This window comes from Andrographis paniculata, unplaced genomic scaffold, assembly GCF_009805555.1.
Source record: "Andrographis paniculata isolate CXL003 unplaced genomic scaffold, ASM980555v1 Contig58END, whole genome shotgun sequence".
Classification (NCBI taxonomy): domain Eukaryota; kingdom Viridiplantae; phylum Streptophyta; class Magnoliopsida; order Lamiales; family Acanthaceae; genus Andrographis; species Andrographis paniculata.
In genome coordinates this window covers 2,365,740-2,386,175 of record NW_026137593.1, presented here as the reverse complement: position 1 = coordinate 2,386,175, position 20,436 = coordinate 2,365,740, and the positions used below count along the sequence as shown (strand labels likewise).

The window sequence follows — 20,436 nt, the reverse complement described above, 5'->3', positions numbered from 1 at the left end:
GCAAACGAGGTCATTTATGGAGGTGATTTACTTCTTTTAAATACAAATCATGTTGAGAATTCTAATTGGGTGATGGATTATGCTATTGATGTCCATATATGTAAAGATCAAGCTTTATTTGATATTTTGCATACAAAGGGAGATTTTGGCTATATCAATATGAGAAATAAGATGAAGCAGCGAATTGAAGGTATTAGAAGAGTTCGCTTGAAGCTCCACAATGGTAATGTCAAAACAATTTTTAATTTGAGGTATTTGCCTACTGTTGGAGCTAATGTTATTTCATTGGACGAGTTGGTTTCACATGGGCATAGATATGTTGACACTAAAAATCTATACAAAGTGTACAAATGTGACAACTGGATTATGCAAGGGAGGAAGAAACAAAACAACATCTATTATCTAGATGGATGCGCCTTGCAAGTAAATGTGGATAGCAACAATAATATGAAGAATCAGAAAATCGAGAAGAGAGTTCGTTTTTCTGACATGGTCGAAATATGTGAGACTATGGGAAAGGGAGGATTTGTTATGTAACTTCCCATATCCCATATAGGAAGTGAGATAAAGACGTGGGGGCATTGACTCCTATAAATTGACCCCCTTGAGTCATATTTTAAGACATGAGAACAAACTTCTTTAGATTTGGTGAGTTGTTGTGATGAGGGTTTTACAATTTTGTCCTTAAATAAATTTTAATAAATATTTTAGTGGATTATCCCGTTTTGGGATCGTGGATGTAGGTACGTTGTGAGATCAAACCACGTTAAATTCCCGTGTCTTGCTATTTGTCTTTCTCTATCTTCCCTTGTTTGTTCCCAACAATATATGTGTGTGTGTGTATTAGATGTTTAAGATGCAAAATTAGATGTTCTACCCACAATTAAATTTATATGTAAGAGATACTTTGAGTGTTATACTTAAGACAATAGTATCAAATGTTCAAGCATAGTTGTAGCCGGATGGGAACTTTACTCCTTGGCATATTAGCATATATTTTGTTGTTTCAATCACTGTACTAAATTTTCAAAACTAATGTATGTTCAATGATATACCCCTTCTAGTTGTAAGTGAGGATGTTATTCAAGTTTGAATTGATGTAAGTTGTGTGATGACTTTTCTCATCTGAATTTTGAGAATTGTATTACTAAGGATGTCTGATGGTAAGCCAAGAATCTAAATTGTGCAGTGATTGTAAAATTTTATTTCAGCTTTGAGGAAAATTGTAAAATGTCAAAACAGTAATTTGAAGTTGTATACAAATTTATTGTTTCATCTCTAAGTCTGGCGTGATGTGTGATGTGTTTGAGTTGTTGGGAAGGATAATATATTTTGGTTGGGGGGAATTTTTAATATTTGTGTGGTATTTTTTTATTTTGTTTTTTTACAATCTTGTGACTTGGAAATTGGCTGGACACATTTTGGATGGATAATGAGTAATTAATTGTTTGAGCCGGTGCTGGATGGATTTGGAGTAATTATTTGATTTTGGCAACACTTAATTTATTACTATAATTATATTTAATAGTTAATTATGTTAGATACTTAATTAGTGGATTGGGTTAATGTAAAATTTGTGTACTATCATTACTCTTTTAGTATCATAAATGTTTACGGGTATAATAGTCTTTATATATATCAATTGTAACATATGTCAATATAATATTAATTTATTAAAATTTACATGCAAAAAGTAAACGGATGAATAAGCGGTGAACGAGGGGAGTATATTTTTTATTAATGTATGATCACTATTACTACAATAACTATGAAAAATATATTACGATCAAATGAACCCAAAAAAAAATATAACTAAAGGATAAAATATTTGAATATATTTATCAATTACTATTGCATATTTTCAATAACAATTATATTTACTATTTTTGTAATGATAATAACTTTTCAATAACAGTTATATTTACTATTTTTGTAATGATAATAACTATTGAATAATTATGCAAATTATTTTTCAAAATACATGTGTTGATGCGTTTTTCAACAATAAAAAGTAAAATTCGAAAATAGAGAAATATTCCCGAATTTGATAGATGAGTGACTGAAATTAGAAACCTCTAAACACTGTAGAATACATAAAATAAAATAAGATAAAAATAAAAACTGGAAAATAAAGTGGTGATCCCCAAAAATAATTTTCTTGAATTTGATGTCGATTGAAGATGCCCCCTCTATACAGTACGGAATCTTTAAATAACCCCTTGAAGATACGGTTCGAACCGCTATCCGGTCGGTTACCATAACCGCTGTTAACTCCCAAAAAGTTCTCTTCTATCGACACGTATGAGAACCGTCCTATCACGTCCGACCTTTGAAAACCGCTCGCCAGTTGAAACTACCCTCCACTATCAAAAACTGTTTTTTACCCGACCTGCAGGATAACTATTTTTACTACCTGACCTTTGAACTTGGTCCGACTTCAATGTTCCGACCTTCTTACGCCCGACCATTGGAATTTGTCCCGACTAGGTCCGACTTCACTATCTGAACTATTTAGTCCCGACCAGGTCCAATCTCATCATCCGTCCGACTTTCTTACATCCGACCCTTGGACTTTGTCCTGACTAGGTCCGACTTTAACATCTGAACTATTTGGTCCCGACCAGGTCCAATCTCATCATCCATCCGACCTTGGAGATTTACCCGACCAGGTTTGATCTTAACATCTGACTTTAAGCTCATCCGACCCGGTTACTGCAATCCTACCTGGACTTTCAAAAGCCCATTAGACGTTTCGAACAACCTAATCTTGGCAGGCCCATTCCCTAAAAACCTATCCATCATTTTTAGTGCTCAACAACTTGCCTCCTCCCGCCGAAACGTCACTCCTCGAACTACGGAAGACGTGACGTTTTAGGGTTACAGTGTGATCATCATACTGCGCTGCGTCAAATCAAAGGGTTTATGTTAAACCCTACCTTCATCTTCTCAAAGTTACGCATTCACGATTCTAAAAAACCCTTTCTGCTCTCATATAGCTTCCTCCTTCGTTTTTACTTCCTTTCTATCTTTCTCATCGTCGCGTAAATGGCTAACCAATACGTTCCTGCACTTCCTTTCGACGGAACCGAACCCTCAGTACCCCTTGTGACTTCCAAGGTTCTTACCCCTACGATACGCCCTTATTGCACTACCACTGCAGATGCTGAGCGGATGAGCTCTGTTATTGTGCAAGTTTCTCCCATTATCGTTAACAATGAAGCGTTCAAACCAGAGCGCCTTCTGGACAGTATCAAGACTCACTTGACTGATCCAAAAGATGCTTATCAGAAATGGTACGCGAGGCTCCTTCCCCAATTTGAAAACCAATTGGAAACCCAAGGGATCGATAAAGCTATCCTTCTTTCGACGCAACCCCTCTATCTACACGATAAAGTTTTGATGGCCATGGCGGCCTTTTGGCATTCGCAAACAGGTGCCTTTTTCCTCCCTTCAGGTCCTGTGGGACCGACCTTAATGGATGTAGCAGTGATTGCGCATTTGCCGATCACAGGCGAAGACCCTGTTCTAGTTTCTCTTGGAAATCAAGAACTTCCCTCCAACCATCAAGGTTGGGCCCTGGCCAAGCTTCCTGAAAGAGAAAGAGGATGGACATACTTTGCTAACAAATATCAGGGTAAGGAGGATACCCCTGTTTCTGAGTTGGAGCACACTGCCTTTCTCCTTTTTTGGCTATGCAGGTATATCTTTTTCCTTTTAATTTCTTTTGTATATCCAAAGTTTGAATGTTTGAACTTAAATTCCTTTCTTCTTTTCTTTCACAGATATATCATTCTTTCCCCTTCGAAACTTGTCCTTTCTACTCACATTGACCTAGCCATCCATTTGGCATGTGGTCACTTCACTTCATTAGGCACCTTATTTTTAGCCAACCTCTTTGAAGGTTTAACTCGAGTAAGTTCCCGTCTTACGGATACTAAAAAGGCGGACACTGCAGCCTCAGGACCATTTTGGTTCCTGGAATTGTGGCTCCGTCTATACTTCCCCTCTGCCTTTTTTGGTCGCCTCCCAATTTCTCCCAATCCTTACAGGTCTATTGGCTATGCCTTAGCCAGATTAACCCCGAATTCTTCTTGTCTAAAATCCTCTGATTCTATAATGACCCAAATTTTGACCGAAGATCGGAACAATTCCCGTTTTTTTGTATACACAACCTTAATGCAGTATTCGACCGATCTTTTCTTTCTTTATCCTGACCCAACTTATCCTTTAACTCGCCCAGATCCTATCCCTCACCCGACCTACATTTTTTCCTGGGACGCCGCGATGAAACCCCGATCTCTTTTTTCTAGTAGGAGGTCGGATAAGAAAAATCGTAGATCATTTTACACTTAAAATTACCAACCTCAATTTTTGTCGAGGCAATTTGGTTGCTGTCAGGGCATACCAGGACCATTAGCCAGTCCTCACCTCATATTTCAAAGCCCCGAGGGTCTGGTAATTCCAGAACTCATCCCGACCTATATTTCTCAACTCACCAACTATATCACCTCAAATTCATATCTCCCTTTCTGCCGAAAACCTTCGACAACTGAAAATTTTCCCGCCTGGTGGTCGGCCACTTGGTCTTTACTTGTCCCTTCGACTGATCAACTGGTCGGGAAACTTGCTCCACCCCCAGCTCTGGCTCTTGGCTCTCCCCGACTGGCAGTCAGAGGAAGGAAAAGGCAAGTACTTGTGGCAAGTGGGTCGGGAGCAAAAAGACAAAAAGACAAAAAGCAAAGGCCACTCCTGCTATCGATAGGCAGGCCATCGAGGAATACTTGGCATCTCTGCCAATAGATACTAGTGGGATGCCAAAGTATTTAAGGCAACAATTTGGTAAGTTTTGTTCCTTTCACTATGTCATTTTCGTACGGCCCCCTTTTTTTTTAACTCCAATATGTCTATTTCAGAAGATCCTTCAATGCTCCCGACCACTGGCCCGACCATGTCTCAACCGACTGATCATCAATCACCCGAGGCACAACTTCCCATTAATCTATCTTCGTTCCGATCAACTGCCGTCCCGACCAAAGAACAACCATCTGTGGTCCGGACCACAGAACAACTAGCTATAGTCCCGATCACCACACAACCGACTCCCAGACAATCAGAGGTAAAAATGGTTTCTGACATTCCTTAGACCAACAAAATATTAATTTTAAACAATAACTTCAAACCTTTTATTGTAGGCACACCGACCAGACGAATCGATGGGAAGGCTACTTCCTCCCCCAGCGTCGGATATGGTCGCAGTGATGCCCGACCAACCTGTTGTCCTCCCCGACCAAGTTGCAGAACCACAACAAGTAAGCGCTAAACCTTCTTTCAATGTTGTCCTTTTGATAAAACTCCTGATACCTAAAACCTATTTGGATCAGGCACCCATTGAAGATGTGGTATTACCCGAACCCGACCAGGTCGTGGCTTTACCCGACCTGCTTGTTCAGCAAGTTGATGAGGTTCCTCTTGCCGCTCCCGAACCAGTCCAACCCGAACCAATCCAACCAGACCAACCACCCCATGATGTAGAGGAAATTTCCTCTTCAAAGTCGGGTGAAGCCTCCGTTAATTTTGCCCCGCTGGATCCGGTTGGTACCCTTTCTTATCCATTTAATTTAATTTTCGCCCATCCAACGGTGCTGAAAATTTTTGTCTTTTGTTCAGGGTATGGAATTAGCAGACGCCCAACATCTTCCACCAGGGGATGAATCAGTTGCTGGTCCAACTATTCGACCAGTCAATCCCTCAATTTTCCAACTTATGGCCCCTTCTGAGGCTACGGCTGCCCTGAATCAAGTAACCTTCCAACCTTATCTCTCAAAAATTTTACCATATCGCTTAGCTTGCTAATCTTATTCTGGTTCAGGCTGCTCAGGAGATGAACATTTTGACCCGAATAAACCTCCCGACTCCCGTCAGAACCATTGTGGAACGATGCGCCAATTTGGATTTTGCTGACTTAGAACTGGCTGACCTTTCGGCGCTAGTCCAAGTTGCAATAACCCTATTGGTTCAACCTATGTTGGAGTCGGGATGTAATGCCCCGATTTCGGAATGTATAAAATAATATTATTATAGCAAATAAATATTTAACAATAGTAATGGAATCAAGAAATTAATATTTTGGGATAAATTATATTCCAATTTTGTATATTAGTTATAATTAAATAGACTGTTAAATGGATAAATATCGATAAATATAAATATAAAATATATAATAATAATATAATAATAAAAGTAATGATGATGAAGATAATATTTATAATAATAATAACACTAATAATAATAATATAATATAATATAATATAATATAATGTATATAATATATATATATAATAATAATATAATTATATATATAAAACAAGCAAACTTACCTGCGAAGCGAAGGAAGGCAGAGGAAGAAACGTGAAGGAGAAGAAAGGAGAAAAAGAAAAGAAGAAAGAAAAAGATTTAGCCATTCGATTTCGATTCCGACTTCGGTATTGTATTCCTTGTTATACGTAGAATTTAATTATGGATTTTAATATGAATTTCAATATTGGGAATATTAAATTAGAAATTCTTCAAAAATTCAAAATTGGCTATTTAGCTATTTAATCGATGAATTTCTTTAGCTAATAGCCTATTCGTAGCGCCGACGTTATATTTTGAGAATTTCGTACCAATCCAAGTCGAATAAAAAACGGCAGTATATTGCACCTGCCTGCTTGTTCATACCTTTGCGTATTTTTATTTAATAATCGGGCAATATAAATATTATGAGGTAGAAGGATTTTATAGCTAGAATATCATATTCTACTAAATATAAAAGTTTGGAGCCCGACGAGTTAATTATAGAAATTAGCTTTTGAATAAGCAGGTAGCTCCTGAGAATAAGCATAAAGCTCATCTGATTTGAGTAAATAATGGGACAGGTGTACGTTAGAGGAGATTTGGATGAAGTTATAAAATCCAGAAAGTATCGGTAGGAGGTAAGCAGTAGGGAATTAAATCTAATTTTAAGAAATTAGGTATTTATGTTGCATGTGATTCTGATTCTGATATTGATATGATATTATGTGGAATCATTTGGTCAGTGCATCTATATATGTATATATGTGTGTGTATATGCATGTGTGAAACTTCGTTTTACGATATTTGATATACGTATTTGATCGTGTTGGTGAATTTATAAAAAGGAGGATAGGTGGGCCGTCTCACCAGCCCTTTTCATTAAATTCACTTATTGACATGCTGCACACATTGCACGATTTATCGGGTATGTTTTATGGATCTATCGTTTAGTCGCCGTGTGCGGTAGTGCTAGGCGAGGGCATCATCTGGGGTTAGGATATTCGACCCCGATGTACCGTAACACTTTGGCGATAGTGGACGATAGTAGTCGGACAACTGGGTGACTTAGTCGCACGGTCATTCAGGGATTAGACCCATTGCAGTTGAGACGTATTTGGTCTAATCATTCGGGTTCGGTGTTGTTCCACTCATTGGAGTAGCTACTAGTGAGGTCTACCGGTAGTTTAGGATCATATGCCAAACTCCAAACGCGATCCCGTTAGGGCGTGCGAGGAGGAGTAGAGTTTCCGGGTTTCCTTCGGGTGATTCCAGGTTGCACGGATTCTACTACGTTACACGGGGTAGGGCTAGACAGGAGGGTCCTATCTTCGCTATCACAGACTATGGGGTGTCTTGTGGTTAATGGCGACAACGTTCGACTATCCATGTATTGATTGCGGGAGTCGTATGGTGGGTATATGGAAGTGACCGGGTGACCGTTATATTATTATGGGTTTACCAGGTCCTTCCTTGAGCCGAGGATTTTCCGGCTATTTATTGATGATAGTCTAGTGAGCTGTTATTATGGAGCCGAGGTTATTCCGGCTGCTCACTTTGACATATGTATATGGGTATATGTGCATGAGTTGTCGATTTTGACATTATTGTTACATTATTTCAGTATGGGCATGGCATGACATTTATTTTGCAAATGACGGAAATTAAACTCTATTTTCGAGCATGACATGGCATATTTTATGTTAGTTCTTAAAATGGATTTAATTCTAGACTGCTTTTAAGAAAAATATTTGATTCAGGTACGCATGGCACCTCCGGGACAGGGGACGTCTCGGGAGATAGAAAGACGGGCTGAATGAGTGAACTGCATCTGATGTATTATATGTAAATTCTAACTAGAAAAACCTCCCGTTTTGGGAGTATGTTTTTGTAAATATTTATAAACTTGTTTTTTTGGGAATAATAAAATGCTTATATAATTAATTTTAGCCTTAACACTGTGTTGTGGGGCCCGAAGTAGGAGGTGACGACCTCATGATGCAGTGTGGCGGTAGCATTTCCAGTATGAGCCAACTGGGGGTGTTACAAGTTGGTATCAGAGCCTAGGTTTGATAGATTTTGGCTCTTTGAATTAAAAAGGTTTTGAAAATAATAATGATATTGAATTGGTTTGGTGAGGTTTGGGTTTTGCGGGTGCATTCATGTTAATGTGATCTATCTTTTATTGTTATGCTTGGTTTAGCTGTGTGCTGAATTGATATTGAATCAGGAAAAATTGGGGGCAGTATGTCGAATTCTCGAGGTGGTGGTGTACGTAGGGCTATTCAAGGCCCAGAGTTTGATCCTTCGTCAGATGAGTCACAGTATCCTGTGCCAGCGCATGTACCAACAGAGGCACCTAGTCAGGATTTCTTTTGGCAGTTTATGGCCGCGATGATGCCTCAACAGAGGAGTTTCATTGATGCTGTGATGCGGCATAACCCACCAACATATTCTGGTTCAGTGGAGCCAGGAGTCCTTGAGTTTTGGGTTGAAAAGATGGAAAAGATATTTCGTGTTGTTCAGGTTCCGCCAGATCAACGAGTTAATATTGGAGCCTATTTCTTGGAAGGCCGAGCAAATCGGTGGTGGTTAGGTGAAGAAGCTGCAGGTGTAGACCAAGTGGATATGACTTGGGATGAATTTAAAGCAAAGTTAAAGGCTAGGTTTATACCGTCGCATATTCGAAAAGCGAAGAAGCAAGAATTGCTGGACTTAAAGCAGGGCTCGATGTCAGTTGAGGATTATTTTGTGAAGTTTAATGAGTTGGAGATGTATGTTCCTGACTACTTTTCCTGTGAGCGAGACAGAATTGACCATTTTGTAGACGGGTTGCAACACAGAATTCAAGAAGCTTTAGCGGTGTTGGATATCAGTTCATTGTATGAGGCTTACGAGCGTGCTGCCCGATTTTATCAGAAGCAGGAAGTCAGACAAAAGGAGAGTGAGAAGGAAATAGGTTATCAACATCAGGTTCGAGATAAGGGAAAAGCTAAAGTGGAGGATGAACCCAAGGGTAAAAAGAAATGGTGGCAAATGTTCAGGTCTGGGCCATCGTATAAGGGGATTTCGATTAATGAACCGAGTCAGGAGAGGTCTCAGCAATCGGGGGCTGTTTGTCGGCGTTGTGGAACAAGCCACCCAGGTACTCGTTGTGATAAAGTTCCATTGACATGTTTTAAATGTGGTGGTAGTGGTCACATTGCCAGGTTATGTCCAAGTGTGGTAACTGCAAGGGAGTTTCCAGAACCAAGGTTTAGGCCATGGCAGCCGCCGTCTTCGCAGTCACAAGGGAGAGGATTAGGATCATCTTGGCGAGGGGGACGAAGTCAGTCACGTTCGTCATCTAGGCAGCCAGGCAGAGGACCTGACCAGCGTGGTCGAATAAATGTTCTTACCCAAGCAGAAGCTGATTATCATCCAGGTGAGGTTTTAACGGGTAGATTTCTGGTTTGCGGTTTTCCTGCTCTTGTGTTATTCGATTCGGGTGCAACGTTCTCGTTCATATCTAAGCGTCTAGTTAGACGATTGGGTCTGAATTCATCAGTAGAAGTGGTAGTGGAAGTTTTACTTCCATCAGGAGAAGTGCTGGAATACCGAGAGCTTTATATGCAGATTCCGGTTAGTATTGAAGGGGTTGATTTTGTTACTAACTTGTTGGGCATCAAGCTATCCGAGTTCGATGTAATATTGGGGATGGATTGGTTAGTGGCATATCAAGCTCAATTTGATTGTCGAAAAAGATCAATTTCGCTGGTTGGAGCGATGGGCGAACTGGTGAATTATGCAGGATCTGCCAGACAACCTTTTATGAAGGTAATTTCATCCCTATCATTTCAATCATTTATTCGTAAGGGGTTTCCAGTATATCTGTGTGAGGTAAAAGATTTGACGCAAGGGGAGCAGCGATTGCAAGATATTCCTGTGGTCCGAAATTTTCCTGATGTATTTCCTGATGACATTCCGGGTATGCCACCAGCTCGTGAGGTGGATTTTACTATTGATATTGTGCCGGGTGCTGAGCCAGTATCAAGGGCTCCATACCGGATGGCACCTTTAGAACTAGCTGAACTTAAATTGCAACTACAGGAATTGCTAGATAAGGGTTACATTCGGCCTAGTACATCGCCTTGGGGAGCTCCAGTTTTATTTGTGAAAAAGAAGGATGGAAGTTTGAGGTTATGTATTGACTACCGTGGACTGAACAAAGTCACGGTGAAGAACAAATATCCTCTTCCGAGGATTGATGATCTATTTGATCAACTGGGAGGTGCAACTATATTCTCAAAGATTGACTTGAGATCTGGATATCATCAGCTAAGGATTGCAGAGCATGACATTCCGAAGACAGCTTTTCGGACTAGATACGGGCATTATGAATTCACGGTTATGTCCTTTGGGTTGACTAACGCCCCGGCTGCGTTTATGGAGTTGATGAATAGAATTTTTCAACCATACCTCGATCAGTTTGTGGTGGTATTTATTGACGATATCTTGGTCTATTCCCCAGATAAAAAGACGCATGCAAAACATTTGCATGTAATATTAAACATATTGCGTGCAAGAAAGTTATATGCCAAGTTATCCAAATGCGAGTTTTGGTTGAAGGAGGTTGCTTTCTTGGGGCATGTTGTTTCTGGAAAGGGTATCTCAGTAGATCCTTCTAAAGTGGCGGCAATCATGGATTGGCCAAGACCTACCAATCAATCAGAAGTAAGAAGCTTTTTGGGTTTGGCAGGATATTATCGGCGATTCGTTCTTGATTTTTCGAAGGTTGCAAAACCATTAACTAATTTGCTGAAAAAGGATGCAAAGATTAACTGGGATCACGAGTGTGAGTCATCCTTTTTAGAATTGAAACATCGATTAACTTCAGCGCCAATTTTGGCTTTACCAGTGGAAGGTGAGGAGTTTGAAGTGTATAGTGATGCTTCGAAGCAGGGATTGGGATGTGTCTTAATGCAGAATCAAAGAGTTATTGCTTATGCATCACGACAACTAAAACCTCACGAAGAGAATTATCCGACACACGACTTGGAAATGGCAGCAGTTGTGTTTGCTTTGAAGATTTGGAGACACTATCTTTATGGAGCCCATTGCAGAATATTTACTGACCATCAAAGTTTGAAATATATCTTCACCCAAAAAGAATTGAATTTAAGACAAAGAAGATGGTTAGAATTGATGAAGGATTATGATCTAGAAATTGTATATCATGAAGGCAAAGCAAATGTTGTCGCTGATGCCTTGAGTCGCAAACCAAGGCATAAGTGGGGTTCTATGTCGGTTGCTGATGAACTGTGCCAAGATTTAGCGCAGATGGAAATTGAGGTACTTGGACGGGGTATGACTCGGGGATATTTGCAAATGATACAAGTTGAGCCTGAAATTTATGATCGCATTAGAGCGGCTCAAATGGAAGATAATAAAATGGTTGAGCTTGCAGTAAAAGTTCAGTACGGTCAGACTCAAAATTTTAATATTGCTCCAGATGGGAGTCTTCGATTTCACGGGAGGTGGTGTATCCCAAAGGATCGAAATGATTTGAAAGAGCAGATTATGAGTGAGACTCATAATACACCATACTCAGTGCATCCGGGGGGAAATAAAATGTATCATGACCTACGTCAACATTTTTGGTGGAAGGGCATGAAGGAGGATGTAGCCAAATTTGTTGCACGATGTTTAAATTGTCAAAAGGTAAAAGCAGAACATCATAGACCAATGGGGTTGCTACAACCTTTAGAAGTTCCACTCTGGAAATGGGATTCTATCGCAATGGATTTTGTAACAGGACTTCCAAGGTCAAAGTCGGGAACAGATGCAATTTGGGTGATTATAGACAGATTGACCAAGTCAGCAGTGTTCATTCCAGTACGTATGACTTGGAGTATGCAGAAATTAGCCAAATTATATGTTCATTATGTGGTTAAACGACACGGTATTCCTGAGGTGATCATATCAGATCGTGATCCACGTTTTCAATCTCGATTTTGGCAAAAATTGCAGGAAGCCTTTGGTACTCAGTTGCATATGAGTACTGCATTCCATCCTATGACTGATGGTCAGTCAGAAAGAACTATCCGTATTCTGGAAGATATGCTAAGAGCTTGTGCTATGGAATTTCAAGGGAGTTGGGAAGACCACTTGGATTTAGTGGAATTTTCATATAATAATAGCCATCAAGCAAGTATCGGAATGGCTCCTTTTGAAGCTCTTTATGGTCGAAAATGCAGAACTCCTTTGAGTTGGGACGATATGAGTGATCGACTGATACTGGGTCCGGAAATGATTGAGGAATCGAAAAATAAGATTCGAATTATCAGAGAAAAGATGAAGGCAGCTCAAGATCGTCAAAAGAGTTATGCCGATAGAGCCCGACGTGAGGGTCAATTTCAAAGTGGAGATTTTGTCTTATTGAAAGTATCCCCAATGAAAGGTATTAGAAGGTTTGGGATTAAAGGAAAATTGAGTCCGCGTTATGTTGGACCTTATGAAATTGTCGATCGAGTTGGTGATTGGGCCTATCGGTTGGCACTTCCAAATTCTATGGAGCGTATCCATAATGTGTTTCATATATCTCAGCTTCGTAGGTATGTTGCAGATCCTTCTCATATTTTATCTCCAGATGAGATAGAGCTGAATGAAGATCTTTCGTATGAAGAAAAGCCTCTGTGGATCATGGACACAAAGGTCCGAACCATGAGGAATCGAGATATTCGTATGGTGAAAGTAATGTGGTCCAGACATGGAGCGGAAGAGGCCACGTGGGAAGTAGAACAAGAAATGTTCAAGGCATACCCACAATTGTTTAATTAAGTTGCCTTGTTATGTGTTTGAGTTTAGATTTCGGGGACGAAATCTTTTTAAGGGGGAGTGGATTGTAATGCCCCGATTTCGGAATGTATAAAATAATATTATTATAGCAAATAAATATTTGACAATAGTAATGGAATCAAGAAATTAATATTTTGGGATAAATTATATTCCAATTTTGTATATTAATTATAATTAAATAGACTGTTAAATGGATAAATATCGATAAATATAAATATAAAATATATAATAATAATATAATAATAAAAGTAATGATGATGAAGATAATATTTATAATAATAATAATAATAATAACGCTAATAATAATAATATAATATAATATAATATAATATAATGTATATAATATATATATATAATAATATAATTATATATATAAAACAAGCAAACTTACCTGCGAAGCGAAGGAAGGCAGAGGAAGAAACGTGAAGGAGAAGAAAGGAGAAAAAGAAAAGAAGAAAGAAAAAGATTTAGCCATTCGATTTCGATTCCGACTTCGGTATTGTATTCCTTGTTATACGTAGAATTTAATTATGGATTTTAATATGAATTTCAATATTGGGAATATTAAATTAGAAATTCTTCAAAAATTCAAAATTGGCTATTTAGCTATTTAATCGATGAATTTCTTTAGCTAATAGCCTATTCGTAGCGCCGACGTTATATTTTGAGAATTTCGTACCAATCCAAGTCGAATAAAAAACGGCAGTATATTGCACCTGCCTGCTTGTTCATACCTTTGCGTATTTTTATTTAATAATCGGGCAATATAAATATTATGAGGTAGAAGGATTTTATAGCTAGAATATCATATTCTACTAAATATAAAAGTTTGGAGCCCGACGAGTTAATTATAGAAATTAGCTTTTGAATAAGCAGGTAGCTCCTGAGAATAAGCATAAAGCTCATCTGATTTGAGTAAATAATGGGACAGGTGTACGTTGGAGGAGATTTGGGTGAAGTTATAAAATCCAGAAAGTATCGGTAGGAGGTAAGCAGTAGGGAATTAAATCTAATTTTAAGAAATTAGGTATTTATGTTGCATGTGATTCTGATTCTGATATTGATATGATATTATGTGGAATCATTTGGTCAGTGCATCTATATATGTATATATGTGTGTGTATATGCATGTGTGAAACTTCGTTTTACGATATTTGATATACGTATTTGATCGTGTTGGTGAATTTATAAAAAGGAGGATAGGTGGGCCGTCTCACCAGCCCTTTTCATTAAATTCACTTATTGACATGCTGCACACATTGCACGATTTATCGGGTATGTTTTATGGATCTATCGTTTAGTCGCCGTGTGCGGTAGTGCTAGGCGAGGGCATCATCTGGGGTTAGGATATTCGACCCCGATGTACCGTAACACTTTGGCGATAGTGGACGATAGTAGTCGGACAACTGGGTGACTTAGTCGCACGGTCATTCAGGGATTAGACCCATTGCAGTTGAGACGTATTTGGTCTAATCATTCGGGTTCGGTGTTGTTCCACTCATTGGAGTAGCTACTAGTGAGGTCTACCGGTAGTTTAGGATCATATGCCAAACTCCAAACGCGATCCCGTTAGGGCGTGCGAGGAGGAGTAGAGTTTCCGGGTTTCCTTCGGGTGATTCCAGGTTGCACGGATTCTACTACGTTACACGGGGTAGGGCTAGACAGGAGGGTCCTATCTTCGCTATCACAGACTATGGGGTGTCTTGTGGTTAATGGCGACAACGTTCGACTATCCATGTATTGATTGCGGGAGTCGTATGGTGGGTATATGGAAGTGACCGGGTGACCGTTATATTATTATGGGTTTACCAGGTCCTTCCTTGAGCCGAGGATTTTCCGGCTATTTATTGATGATAGTCTAGTGAGCTGTTATTATGGAGCCGAGGTTATTCCGGCTGCTCACTTTGACATATGTATATGGGTATATGTGCATGAGTTGTCGATTTTGACATTATTGTTACATTATTTCAGTATGGGCATGGCATGGCATTTATTTTGCAAATGACGGAAATTAAACTCTATTTTCGAGCATGACATGGCATATTTTATGTTAGTTCTTAAAATGGATTTAATTCTAGACTGCTTTTAAGAAAAATATTTGATTCAGGTACGCATGGCACCTCCGGGACAGGGGACGTCTCGGGAGATAGAAAGACGGGCTGAATGAGTGAACTGCATCTGATGTATTATATGTAAATTCTAACTAGAAAAACCTCCCGTTTTGGGAGTATGTTTTTGTAAATATTTATAAACTTGTTTTTTTGGGAATAATAAAATGCTTATATAATTAATTTTAGCCTTAACACTGTGTTGTGGGGCCCGAAGTAGGAGGTGACGACCTCATGATGCAGTGTGGCGGTAGCATTTCCAGTATGAGCCAACTGGGGGTGTTACACGGGAGCTTCACCTGTTCTCGATCGGATGATGGCCAGGATCACCGAACTTCAAGCTGAACTTCCTCTGTTCCGACCCCCATCATCCGAAGCGACCTCATCTCGTCCGGCCGCAGATCCTAACAACATTGAAGCAGATTTGAAGAAGGCCGACCAGGATCTCAGTATGGCTAGGGCCCGACTGGACGAGCTCCGGCAAGAAAGACATACATTAGCTACTGAAATCTCCCAAAAGACTGAAGAACTACGACGACTTCAAGAACGATTGGAAGCTCTAGATGATAGCATACAGGAAGGAAGTCGTCAGGTTGAAACACATTACCTTAACCAAACCAGTCTTTGCGAACAACTTCAGATAGCTATACAAATGAGACTCGTCCAAAGACATCAAGAAGCATACCAACGTCGTCGGGCCATCAAGTCAGAACTCAAATGGACCGATCTTAAAACTGCTTTACGGGCTCTTCTCTCCATGTAATTCAAATATCATGTACATTGCTTCGGCCTTAAATATATTAATTCCTATTTTTAGAAACTAGATCCTTTCTCTCCTGCGTTTTTACTAAGTCTAACAAGCAAACACAGATCCGTGTTTATTGCCTATTACTAAATTACCTAACTTAGAAACCAGAATATCTATATAAACTCCGTACCTCTAACTCCAAAATATCATCACCATTACTTTTCATGCAATATGGTTTCTCCTCGCCTCCGTGTTCCTCTTTCGAACTAGGAAGGTGCTCTCCAACCATTCATAGTGGGAAAGCACCCCATAGGCCATCATGCTGAAGATATGATACAGGTTCTGAAACAACTGGATTTTAAATTCAGATTCTCCGGCAGAGGTAGGAGAACCATTCATCGTACCATCCGACTGATGGAGCATATATCCACCAGCTACGAACCTTATATCGACATACTCACACGTATATCGGATCTCGACCATCATCTAAACATGATAAACCATCATGTGACCGCCATTCTCCCAGACCTTAGTTGGAACAACGATTTCCAACCACAAAGATCAACACTCTCCAGACTAAGTGTCCTTGCTGAACGAGAGATTCAGTCTTTGCAGGACATGAAGTCCCGAACTGAACAAAATCTTCAAGACATGCAAGACAAATGGGATCGCTACCGCTTGGATTTGGATGATCTTCTGGATGAAGAACCTGAAATGGTCTCGGCCTCGGCAGTCTGGGATGACACCATTAATCATTCTGATGACTAAAGAACCCTTTTATCAATGGGTTCGAACCCTTTAGAGGGTCCTATGATATTTTCCTTTTTAAATAATCAATGACAAAGTTCCGAAAAGGCAGGGTAATACCTTTTCAGATACTTAGCATTAATATTCTCATGTACTGTTTTTCCCTCTTGATTTATGATAATAAAGGCTCCATTTCCAATTACCTTATGAATGATGAAAGGACCTTCCTAGTTGGGAGACCACTTTCCCAATTGATCTACCTTCTTATAGGTCGGAAAAATTGTCTTCCAGACCAGATCGCCTTCTGCAAAGAACTTAGGGACCACCCTTTTTCCGTAATATTTTGCCCTAATCTTACTCTGCCTAATTACTTGGTCCAAAGCGTTCAATTGGTCTGTATCTAACTCTTCCAATTGTCACCACATCATTTGTAAATACACCTCATCAATATAGGCTGTTGTACTGGTCACCCTGGGTGAAGGCACGACAAATTCTGCGGGTAATACTGCATCTTGCCCGAATGTTAATTGGTATGGGGAGAATCCAGTAGAAGTACTTCTACTATTTTGATAAGCCCACAATGCCTGAGATAGCAGAGTATGCCATTTCCTTGGATTCTCCTCCACCAACTTTCGGATAATGCCAATAATGATTTTATTTGCTGCTTCGGCCAATCCATTTGCCTGGGGATAATACGGTGAAGAATGGTGTAATTTGACATTGTATTCGGCCAAAAACTCATAAACATTTCCCCAGTAAACATCAACCCTTGATCGGTTGTGAGAGTGTGAGGAATTCCAAATCGATAGATGATATGATTGAGTACAAATTCGATCACTTCTTTCTGTGTCGCATTCTTCAAATGAACTGCTTCTACCCATTTGGTAAAATAATCAGTCGCCACCAAAATAAAAGAATGTTGTTTCGACGAGGCCGGATGAATTTTTCCAATTACATCCAACGCCCAAGCTTTGAATGGCCAAGGTTTAACCATTGTCTGCAAATCCACTCTTGGCAGATGATGTAAAGGACCATGCTTCTGGCACTCTTGAAATCCCTTGGCAAATCTGATACAATCATCAAAAATCTTCGGCCAATAGAATCCCATACGATGAATGGCCCATCGCATATTTAAACCTGCCCGATGTGCACAACATATTCCTTCATTGACCTCCTCCATTATTTTACTAAATTCCTCAGGTCCCAAACACCTCAACAAAACCCCTTCAAAGGTTCTTTTATATAAAATCCAATCAATAAGCTGAAAACGCAAAGCCTTTAAGCGAACACGAACAGGAGCAGTAGAATTTGGAGATTCCAGATATACCATAATCTCTGTTCTCCAATCAGTCCCAGAATCGAGACTGCCAATCAACTGCTGACAAGCACTCTGAGCCAGATTATCAGCCAACTGATTCTCCGTTCTTGGTACATGCTCAAAAACTACTTCCCCGGTTCTATATAACAAGTGTAGCACTACATCTCGGTATCTACGCAAATGGGGAAAATTACACGCGTACCGTTTCAACACTTGGTTGATAACAAGTTGAGAATCCCCATAGATTAGAACAGACTGCACTCCCTTAGCGATAAGTGCTTCCAGACCCAAAATCAGTGCTTCATATTCTGTAGAATTATGTGTCATATCTTCCATTTGAAGCTGCAAATTAATTTTTCTGCCTCTTGGTCCTTCTAGTATCACTCCCGCTCCCGACTTTCCTTTCGAACGGGAACCATCAAAAAACATTTTCCAAGGACTGGTGCCAATATATGGCATTATTTTGTTCTCTGATGATCCAACGCTTGTAAACTCAGCCAACAAATCAGCCACAACTTGCCCTTTTACAGCCTTGAGAGGTCGGTGGCGTAGTGCAAAAGGAGCCAGCTTAATAGCCCATTTCATTAATCTACCTTGCATGGTCGGTCTGTGCAACATTAGTCTGACCAAATCCATTTGAGAAACCACTTCGGTTTCTCTTGGCAGAATATAATGTTCCAACCGAGTGCTGGCGAAGACTAAAGAATAACACATTTTTTCGGGCATACTGTAATTCAACTCCGGTCCTGCTAAAGTTTTGCTTAAATAATAAATGGCTCTTTCCTTACCATCTTCCCATTCTTGTACCAAGAGACTGCTTACCACATCAAAGCTGTTCGCCAAATATAACCGAAGAGGTCGGTCGCCTCTAGGAGGAACCAACACAGGCGGGTTAACCAATGCCTTCTTGATTTCCTCCAATGCCTTCTGTTGGTCCCGACCCCAAGAAAAATCGGTGGCCTTATTCCGTAATAATTTCGTGATAGGTTTTAATTTCCCTGCGGCGTTTGATATAAAACGCCTTAGGTAATTCACATTTCCCAAAAAACTTTGTACTTCTTTGACTGACTGAGGCGACCGCATTGTTAGAACCGTTTTGGCTTTGTTCGCGTCAATCTCTATTCCTTTTTCATGTACTAAAAACCTCAAGAAATTCCCCGCCGAAACTCCAAAGGCACATTTCGTTGGGTTCATTTTCAGGTTGTACTGCTTCATCCGAATAAAAGGATTTTTTAAATCAACCAAATATGAATCGAAGTCGGTGGACTTAATGATCACATCATCAATATATACCTCCATTGACCGCCCAATAAGATCATGAAAGATAGTGTTCATAGCCCGTTGGTAAGTTGCCCCAGCATTCTTTAAACCGAATGGCATAACTGTCCATTCATAAATTCCCAACGCTCCTGGGCACCTAAATGCAGTTTTGGGTATATCTTCTTTTACTAATGAAATTTGATTATACCCTGCGTATCCATCCATTAAACTCAAAATATGGTGTCCCGCCGCAGAATCAATCAACATGTCTGCTATAGGCATGACATATTCATCTTTTGGAGTGGCGAGATTGAGATCTATGAAGTCGATGCAAATTCGGATCTTTCCATTTTTTTGGTTACCGGAACGATATTGGCTAACCATTCCGCATATCGACATGGACGAATGAAACCAACCTTTAGTAGCTTCTCAATTTCTTCTTTGATCTGGGGCATCAATTCTTGACTCACTCTCCTTGGTGGTTGCTTGTAAGGCTTAAACCCCTTTTTAATAGGCAACCTATGTTCTATTAAACTGCGCGCCAATCCGGGCATTTTGGAATAATCCCATGCCAGACATTCCTTGTGATCTCGAATTAATGCTACCATTCGCTCCTGTTGACTTTCTGTCAGTAAACCACTTACCCTGACCATCTTGGGTATCTGTTTGGTTCCCGCATTATATTCAATGAGAGGGTCCTGACTTGACAGAGAAGTTTCTATCTTTTCTAGGAGATCAGGCCAGCAAAAACCTTCTTCCTCGCCAACATTATTGTTGGAAATTTTATTATTATGTAATCTAACCATTAATTGGTTTAAATAGAACTGTCTAATCAGTTTATCATATTTATTTATTTCTTCCATAAATTAACTTCAAGTAATAGTTTATTTTGGCTAACAACAGAGCCATAAAACAGGAAATTGTTTCTAATGAAACATACAACCCTGCGTAGTGAGCTTACAGCCCTTCCAGGAATACTCATTTATCAAGGTTGTCCGTGAAATCGGTGGTACGTATTCCGTATAAAGAACCGATTCTTCCACTCCTTCTGTAGAGCCGAACGGATTCGTACTGGCTTCCATGGT

General features: G+C 39.7%; 2 protein-coding genes across 2 annotated transcripts; one reads left to right on the top strand and one right to left on the bottom strand.

Moving 5' to 3' along the window:
• Positions 1-3,045: 3,045 nt before the first annotated feature.
• On the top strand, positions 3,046-5,961 carry LOC127257719 (uncharacterized). The gene is made up of 6 exons (XM_051284184.1): positions 3,046-3,698; positions 3,783-3,912; positions 5,193-5,309; positions 5,382-5,591; positions 5,668-5,722; positions 5,870-5,961. The coding sequence occupies exons 1-6, from the start codon at positions 3,046-3,048 to the stop codon at positions 5,959-5,961; spliced, it is 1,257 nt and encodes a 418-aa protein (XP_051140141.1).
• An 11,335-nt stretch (positions 5,962-17,296) lies between these two features.
• On the bottom strand, positions 17,297-19,390 carry LOC127257718 (uncharacterized). Its single transcript, XM_051284183.1, has one exon. It carries the CDS (start codon positions 19,388-19,390, stop codon positions 17,297-17,299), a length of 2,094 nt encoding a protein of 697 aa, XP_051140140.1.
• Positions 19,391-20,436: the final 1,046 nt, after the last annotated feature.

Bases quoted from the DNA above. Each gene is read 5' to 3' on its own strand.
- LOC127257719 (XM_051284184.1), top strand. From the start codon at position 3,046: ATGGCTAACCAATACGTTCCTGCACTTCCTTTCGACGGAACCGAACCC. The intron at 5,310-5,381 runs GTAAGCGCTAAA...TATTTGGATCAG, and splicing joins AAGTTGCAGAACCACAACAA to GCACCCATTGAAGATGTGGT. The intron at 5,723-5,869 runs GTCCAACTATTC...ATTCTGGTTCAG, and splicing joins AGGGGATGAATCAGTTGCTG to GCTGCTCAGGAGATGAACAT.
- LOC127257718 (XM_051284183.1), bottom strand. From the start codon at position 19,390: ATGGAGGTATATATTGATGATGTGATCATTAAGTCCACCGACTTCGAT.